This window comes from Aplidium turbinatum, chromosome 12 (genome assembly GCF_918807975.1).
Source record: "Aplidium turbinatum chromosome 12, kaAplTurb1.1, whole genome shotgun sequence".
In the NCBI taxonomy this organism is placed as follows: domain Eukaryota; kingdom Metazoa; phylum Chordata; class Ascidiacea; order Aplousobranchia; family Polyclinidae; genus Aplidium; species Aplidium turbinatum.
The window spans coordinates 5,446,111-5,455,391 of NC_137483.1; the positions used below are offsets into that span (position 1 = coordinate 5,446,111).

At 35.6% G+C, this 9,281-nt stretch overlaps 1 protein-coding gene across 1 annotated transcript; it reads right to left on the reverse strand.

Moving 5' to 3' along the window:
• Window positions 1-902: 902 nt before the first annotated feature.
• LOC145781330 (uncharacterized) lies at window positions 903-7,255 on the reverse strand. The gene is made up of 4 exons (XM_082593106.1): window positions 7,141-7,255; window positions 5,827-5,975; window positions 5,624-5,753; window positions 903-1,024 (listed from the first exon to the last, which is right to left on the reverse strand). Coding segments are annotated over exons 1-4 (396 nt in total). The 3' UTR covers window positions 903-1,022.
• Window positions 7,256-9,281: the final 2,026 nt, after the last annotated feature.

Consider the following 9,281-nt stretch of genomic DNA (forward strand, 5'->3'; position numbering starts at 1 on the left):
TTGATTAAAACAAGAAAATCAGATGAAGGATTTGACATGAACGTAACATTGCATGATCCACTTTGATCAAAAACCCATGAGCATGAAGTAAGGGTGTATTGGAAGGGTGCATCTGTAACATAGAACTGTGTTGGTTTGATTTAAAGCGTTTCATTGTCCTGTAGAATTGATTGATTGAATCTTTATCCTCGGACTGGGAAAGCTTCTTGCAGAGCTTAATCCTGGCAGTTTCGCATACTTGTTGATGGCTTTGAATCACTGACGCAGGCTTGGTCACCGAGATTGACAGAGTGGTGCTTCCGTCCATTAGATGCCGCTGATTGGAGAGCAGTCCTTAACGTGCGTTGCTCAAGCGCACACCCCGAGAGTCGAACCAGCGCCAATTAATCTTGAAGCTTTTTTGTTCCAGAAGTCACGCGCTAACCAACTGAGCTATGGGAGCGGATGGTTTTAACTGATAGCAAGGTGAGTGAATAAGGATCAATTCAGTGCAAAATATACTTCTGTTTGATTGCAAAGGTTAGAACTGTCATATTTGGCAGCAGCTTAATTATTTTCAAAAAATATATAATTTTGTTTTTGAATGTATTTACCTGTAAGATTAACAATAAAAATGGCTAAATAAAATGTAAGTTGACTACTAAGCGCCTAAGCGTTTAGGCAGAACATAGGATACAAATCCTACTATGGTTTAATTGCATCTATTCCTTGTGAACTAGTTTTAAATAAAAAAAGACAGAACTACAAGTTGTAATGCTTTACTTACAAATAACATCAATGTAGATACTGTTCATAAACTTCCCAAATTCATCATCAGTTTTACAGGTATAATTTCCAGTGTCAAATGGACTCAATGAAGGAAGGTTCAACACCGCACTTGGATATGTTGTCATGTTTGGGTGAGTCCATGTGAAGGTGGTGCTTAACATAGCGGCATAACCAATACTGCAGGTGAGTATCAAGGCTTCCCCACGTTCAATCGTCGTAGTTTTATTTTTCTCAGAATAATTTAAAGTTACATTTCCTGCAAATTTGAAAATCTTGTCTTCTTTTCATTATTTCTTGAAATAAAAAAATTCGGTAACGTAAATATGACAAAAAGTGACAACCAATCAAGCAATAACAAGAAAGTATCAATAACACCAAATCAGTTACATGAATGAAAATGTATTATTTAAAAAAATCATTTTGTATAATTACTTCAATTGATGGGAAATATTTGTTTGTCGTTACCAGGCTTACACCTGGTGGTTGAATGTTTAGATTAAGTGGAAGGGAAGGCAAGGAAGCCAATATTCGTGTCAACTTTCAGGCATGCCTTGTGTCCTGCCAAAGACACAGCCGCATGCTCTTGAGCGGTGTCGAACTGGCGCCCTTTCGAACGTCGTTCCAGGGCTCTCACCACTCGGCTATGCAGTAGGGTGGAGTGAAAAAAATTTTTTTTTCAAATCAAAAAATCAGATTAACCAAAAGTGGCGTATGGACCTAAAACCAACTTCTGAGAAGGTTTTGGGTTTGTGCCACCTACACCGAGGTGGCCCATAATTTTTAAAGATCATCCGAGGGTCAAATTTTATAAAAATCCCATAACTTGGAAACCGGTTAAGCTAGAATGTTGGTTTTTGGCTTAAAAGTTCCAGAAGGTCCATGTTTATATATGCTCTAATTCAACTTTTGTCTCTATTTTAACTATATAAGCTGATAATAATAAAAAATGACGTTTTAGTTTGAAAGCTATGCAACAAAGAAGTGAAAATGCTATATTTGAACTATTTGCACCCATAGTTGTGTGTTAAGGCATAATAGGTACAAACTGACTAAGTACTGCTTAAAATACTTTCTAAGTAGTTGGTACAAAGGATATGCAAGCAACAATCATGGATATGTGACAAACAAACTCAATGACAAAAATAATGTAGCAAAGACTCATATGCAATATTGTTGCAATGCTATTTGACATCAAGTTTCAAAATTTACATCTTTGGTTTCCATGAAATTTATAAGAAACTACTTACAATCAGGGTCGTATTATAAAAATTATCATGTGGTGAAAAAATATTGAAAACCTTCAACCTGAAAACATCAGCACTATCAAAGTCAGAAGAAATATATTTCGACTTTAATCCATTGCAAATTTGGGCAAGGCTGACTCTGCTTTGGTAAAGACCTTTGGTAAAGACCAACCTTAATCCACCACTGTTTGCAATGAGTGTTACAGAAAGTGTGACATCAACTCATTTATAATTACACATATCCAATAACAATACACAGCCAGGGGCTCCGAGAAGGGGGGAGTCGGGCAACTTTTCCCCCTAGCATAATATTGTAAAGGAAAAACAAATGCAGAGGAGGATGGATTTGAAACTGCTCAAGTAGGCTTCTTGAATGAGGCAGCTTTATTTTGAATTTCCTATCTGGCCTGGTTACACTTGAAAATGACACAAGCTACAGTTGATCACTTACTCCAAAAATGATTTAACCACGAGAGTCAAACCAGCGCTGCATGATCTCGAGCCGGGCGCATAACCACTGAGCTAACACCGGTGGACTTACGCCTGGCCAATGCAGTTTTTGAAGTCAAGGTTCCGTTGGTTAAGCAAAAATAGTAGGCTACACGCTTAGCCAATCGCAGCAGCACCAGTTTTCAAGTTAAAACAATAGAAAATTGATAATGCAGTAAATCAGTAGGCTTAACAGCGCTGCATGATCTCGAGCCGGGCGCATAACCACTGAGCTAACACCGGTGGACTTACGCCTGGCCAATGCAGTTTTTGAAGTCAAGGTTCCGTTGGTTAAGCAAAAATAGTAGGCTACACGCTTAGCCAATCGCAGCAGCACCAGTTTTCAAGTTAAAACAATAGAAAATTGATAATGCAGTAAATCAGTAGGCTTAACAGGCATCAAATTTTACCTCTTGAAACAGTTTAACAATGCCTACCTTAATACAAGAATGATTCGTTCTTGATGAGATACATTTGAAGTTGCATATGCTATAATCGAAAAATACTTGGAACTGCCTATTTTATTCAAAAGTTGTTTTTTTTAAAGTTGTTACACTATCATTTTAGTGGCAAAAATGGGCCCCCTCAAACGTGCAAAAACGAAAAACTACTCGTTTTTCCTTCACAATATTATGCTAGGGGGGAAAGTTGCCCGACTTTCCCCCTCTCGGAGCCCCTGGCTGTGTATTGCCATTGGATATGTGTAATTATAAATGAGTTGATGTCATGGTTTCTGTAACACTCATTGCAAACAGTGGTGGATTAAGGTTGGCAAGGGTCTTTCCCAAAGCAGAGTCAGCCTTGCCCAAATTTGCAATGGATTAAAGTCGAAATATATTTTTTCTGACTTTGATAGTGCTGATGTTTTCAGGTTGAGTTGGTTCAGGTTTTCAATATTTTTTCACCACATGATATTTTTTATAATGTGACCCTGATTGTAAGTAGTTTCTAATAAACTTCATGGAAACCAAAGATGTAAATTTTGAAACTTAATGTCAAATAGCATTGCAACATTATTGCATATAAGTCTTTGCTACATTATTTTTGTCATTGAGTTTGTTTGTCACATATCCATGATTGTTGCTTGCATATCCTTTGTACTAACTACTTAGAAAGTATTTTAAGCAGTACTTAGTCAGTTTGTACCTATTATGCTTTAACACATAACTATGGGTGCAAATAGTTCAAATATAGCATTTTCAATTCTTCACGTTACATAGCTTTCAAACTAAAACGTCATTTTTTATTATTATCAGCTTATATAGTTAAAATAGAGACAAAAGTTGAATTAGAGCATATATAAACATGGTCCTTCTGGAACTTTTAAGCCAAAAACCAAAATTCTAGCTTAACCGGTTTCCAAGTTATGGGATTTTCATGAAATTTGACCCTCAGATGACCTTTAAAAACTATGGGCCACCTCGGTGTAGGTGGCACAAACCCAAAACCTTCTCAGAAGTTGGTTTTAGGTCCATACGCCAATTTTGGTTAATCTGATTTTTTGATTTGAAAAAAAAAATTTTTTTCACTCCACCCTACTATGCAGCCGACGTGGAAAATTGATGTAACCTATTTGAAAATTAAAGCTTGAAATACATTTTTTCCATCACTGCAATGTAGCAATACCATTTTCAATCGTATAACCAGTGGAAAGTAGGTTGTTGTGTGCACTTAGAATTAAGTAAAATACATTGCAGATACACCAATTTTAATATAAGATGTCCTCTTTTATTCCCTCCGTGTTGTATTCTGTGTAACAAACTGTTTTATAACATTTTCTTCATTTAACGATGTTGCCATTTTGTAACTACACACTCACAGTAAGTCATATTTATGTGATGTAAACCGAGTGAGTAACAACAACCTTTCAGTGCAAAATGAGTGGTTATTTGAAGTCTTCTTTTCATACTCAGATATTGTCATTCTGCACTTTTATATTCACAGTATAGTAGATGTGATAACAGTTTCTGCGTATCGAAAACTTTTCAGAATGGAAAAAGTGGTTACTTTTATTCAGTGCACTCCATTCATTTATAACCTCAAAACAATTAAAACGCAAAATAAGGAAAAAAAGAAAAGAGTTGCTGAAAGAAAAATCGTTGAAACTCACTGATAGCTCGAATGACTGTAATGTTTTTCGAGACACTTCTATACGATCCAGCATTGTTAGCAGCCAAGCAGGACAACGAACCACCAACACCGAGAGGTTGACTTATGAAACATTCGTTGTTAATGTTGGTAATATTTTCACATTCGTCAGAGCAAATAGTGAATGTACATTGAGGTGTAGGATTGCCTTGACTTGAACAATTCATTGAAAGATAGTGATCCGATCTCAACAAATATTCACTGCTAGTAGCAATCAAGTATTTCGATACCAAGATTGTATTGACAACACTTGGAGAAATATCTGAAACCATTGGTGCAATAATAGAATCTATGCAACCATAAAAACTTTATAAGATGTTAATGAAAATATATGTATTTTTTTAATGTACAGTATTGGAGGAGGTTAATGCAAGCTATTATATGTTGGAATATATGCTTTGTTTTAGAATATGAATGTTTTGTTTCTATATGTGTCCTTATTCAGTGAAATCTAATGTATTTGTAAACTGCAACACTTCCTACAAGTGAAATCTTGATTCTCAGTCTAGGTGGCCGGCCTGCGTCAGTGGTTCAAAGCCTCTACAAGTATGCAAAAGTTCCAGGATTGAGCTCTTAAAGACACTATTTTTGTCATTGGATAAACATTCTCATCATCGATAAATTTTTTTCTGTTCTGTTGTTTACCAGAGTCATGCTGTGCCTTCGAATATAGGTATTTCTTTAAATCAAAGGTTAAAACAATTTGAATTGAAACCTTAACCGAATATTTCATTTAGAAAAAGTTATTATAACGCAACAACGCTTTATTAGATATAAACATGCTGAATGTTATAGCGCTTCAAACGTAATGAGAGCAAGTTTGAGTCTTGCATTGTCGAGATTATTCTAAGGAAGGCTATTTCGCGCAGCTTATCATCAACAGTACACAGCAGTGCTGTCATGTGTATATTTGAAGTACTGAACTTAGCGCCGTGAATTACAACATTGTGAAGTTTGACAAGTTTACAACTCACATTGAACATTGATGGTGTAGTTTGATGACCTTCCATTTTCCATGAATATCTCCGTATATGGAGTCACAGCTTGACATGATACTTGCTTGTTATTGTCCTCGGCTCGCAAGGAAAATGTGAATGAGCGTTTCTGAAAATAGAATAATGGAATAAAAGTCACAAAGGCATAATGGCACAACGCACAATCACTTTTTCACAACTACCTGTTGTCGTCTGACTTCATTGCCATCTAAATAGAAAGCAGTGTTGGTTCCAATAGGAATGACGTCATTGTACTCGCAGGTGACTGTGAAGTCATTTCCTTCAACAGCAGTGAAGTCCCCGTTCATTGTGGATATCATGGGATTGGGTGCTGCAGAACATTGAGTTTAATTTTCATGTCATCAAACATACAAAAACCTCACATGAATATGATGGGCACTATAACGCAGAACGAGATTTCCAAACGAGTATTGGAACATCACGTCGAAGATCTGGTTGTGTGATCCAACTATCATATGCAGTTATTGAAAACAAATCATATCATTTGTAAATGTTACATATTTAAAACATGGCAAGTTTGAGATTAAAACCGTTTAATGCTTTAGAAGTTTTTTAGACGTTTGATATAATCTGGTTGGACAAGTTGGATATGACAAAATAAAATCAAACAAACGTGTTTTTTTTATTCAGTATTTACTGAATAAATGCCAGTGCTCATTCCAAGCTTCCACCAATTTATCCTTATTCTGCCTTATTTGCATGTAAAATTTCGAATTTCGTACTTGGTTGTGATGTTACGACAGTTATGGTTTACAATGCGTTTGAGGCATCTTCTTAGAGGCACCTTACTTAGACATAGAATACAAAAAAAGCGAAACAAAAATTAAAGTTACATTAATCCAAAACAGAAAAAACTGCAGCAATCCAATAATGTTCTACTAGCATCCAACTTATGTATTTTGAATCCATCTTTGTTGATTGTATTTTCTCTCTAATGAAAAATTCTTGTTTTATTAATTAATTTTTCAAATTTGGCATATTCCAATCATTTCTTAGCACAACTTCAAAAAAAACCCAACCTTCACTGATTAGCAAAAAAATTACGTTTCTCTAAAGTTTGAATTTCAAAATTAAAACTCGTCTCACTTATCATCTTGATCACTTACGTCCCCAAACAACTAACCAATCCGAAGAATAAAAAATTAAACCTAAATTAGTCGGAAAAGTTAAAAACTAAAGCCATCAAAATCAACTGTCTTTCACCGCACTGATGAGATCTCTGAGATCGACAAAGCTGGCCTCTGTCTGCAAAAAGTATTTTATCATGTCTCACCAGGCATTTTCTTTGAAATCACAAAAAAATAGTTTTAAAAGTCATGTAATTTTCCCTTCGTTTGAAATTACTTGTGCTCTAAAGGTTGCTAATGTTTTGACGGAGAAGAACATGCATTTTTTATTCTAGTGTTTTATAAAAATATTTATTGAATTAGTTGTTATATTGACAAAAATAAACGTTTTTTTATTGTTTTAATCACTTTGCAACACCTGTCCAACATTGTAGATTATCTTGGCCACTCCATTCAGCATTATATTGGCAAGTAGTTCGGTTAGAAGTAGGTTGGCTTCCATTTGAATAGAACAATCCTCCATTGTTAGAACAAGTGAATGTTCCAACGTCATTGTATCCAGCTGAGTTGAATTGAACATACAAGTTGTCTTCAAGTGTTTGTGGACAATCTGATGCAAAAATGCGTAAATTGAAAGTTGTTTATTGAATAATTACTGCTGAGTTTTATTAATTCTACTTTTGGTATTTTAAAACGTTTTTTAACCTTTGCCCGACTGCATTATATTACACCGCTAACAAGCGGTATAGGTACAATTGTACCCACATAGGCTACATTTTTTATTGAAATTCCCAAGCTAGTTATATTTTTGTACGGTGTGCCATATTTGTTGGTCCAAACGTTTAAATACTGTGGTCTACGAAAGTATCACACTTGTTGTTAGGCCACATAGACAATGGACATTGGACAAGGCTATATGGTATGTCATCTTTGTGACGCGACTATACTCAGACAAACAGCTAATTTTTCTGCTGTACTCAACTCCTATAAATTTCTGCTGATATTGCATGGCATCTCACACAGTTGTAATTTAGCATCGATTTCAAATGAGATAGGTGGGTAGAAATCTCTGATCTACGTTGTTGCTTGCTGGTAGTGGTTTATAGTTACAGAGTCAGTTAGAAGAAAAATTGACCTTTTGATGTGTGGTTCATTTTTTGACAGATTATGGGTGATAGTGATGCTGGATTTAGCATTTACGATAACGAAAGAACACATCGATTGAGGTTAGTATAATTTTGTATCCAGCCTATTCTCTTGTCGTATTTAAAGGGATACTAAAGGAAAAACCTAACTTGGCGATTTTCCACGTTCTTTGTGTTTAACTTGCTACCATAAAACGATTTTCAATAAAATTTTGCCCCATTGCGGTCTGATCAGCATTCCGGCCGTACTATTGTCAGAGCTTTCAAAACCAGAATGGGCCTGAGCAGCAAAGCGTGCGACTGTACAGTCTATGTCACAAAAGACGAGCAATCAGCTGATCACGCAACGGTTGTTACTGCCGGCGATTTAACTGTAGGCTATGTATGTATGTACATCAAAACATCAGATTTCAACATCAAAACATCAGACAGTTTGCTCAAAACCTCAGATCTGATGTTAAAACATCAGATGTGGTAACGTGGCTTTTGTTATTGCTGTTTTTTGTGACGTATTCTTGAGCAGTGTTTTCACGTTTGGCCATTTTGAAAAAAAAACAAAAATAAATGAAATATTGGACTTTGGGCCTTGCCAGCGCCATTCAAAACAATTTTTTTTCGGTAATTTTTTTGAAATGTATTCCTGAATGTTCAGTTTACGCATTTTAATGCTTAATTCCGTGTTGAAAGTTTCATTTAGTATGCCTTTAACGAATAAATATTATTCACATTTGATTTGATTTTTTGCCTTTCAGTTATACAGCCAATGAAGTAAGACATATGCTTGAAGAATCTGATTCTGAATATGAGGAAGGCACATATGTTGCATCTGATGACGAAAATTATTTACCAGAAGCGGATGGTGGCATTGGAAAAGCGTCCGACATTGAAGAAGAAATTGTGATAAAACAAGAAAAATACGACTCAGGCAAAAGTATTGAAGATGACCCTTTTCTGTCTCACAATGTTGGTAGCATTTAGATTGCTAAAGATGAAACTTAATGGCTTAGAAATCCACTGCCAAATGCATAAACAAGACCTCGTAACATTCTATGACAAAAAGGTGGACCTGCAGCAACAAGTAATCTGTTTACAAAACAAAGAGCTTTTCAAATCAATCATGAGTCCAAAGATTTGTGACATTATATTAAGAGAAACAAATCGAAAGGGAAGAAGAATTTGTGAGCTTGCAACAGTAATCTTGCAGAAAGTTTTCCTAATGCTTCTGAACGACCACCACAATGAACATTCAAGCCATTTATTGAAGTTGAGCTCAGTGCATTTATTGGCATCTTTATTGTTGCTGGTGTACACAGAAATAATAAAGAGAATCTGGAATATATGTGAAAAGTAGATGCTATGCCTCTTATACGAGCAGCTATGTCTCGTGACTTGAAGATGATGCTC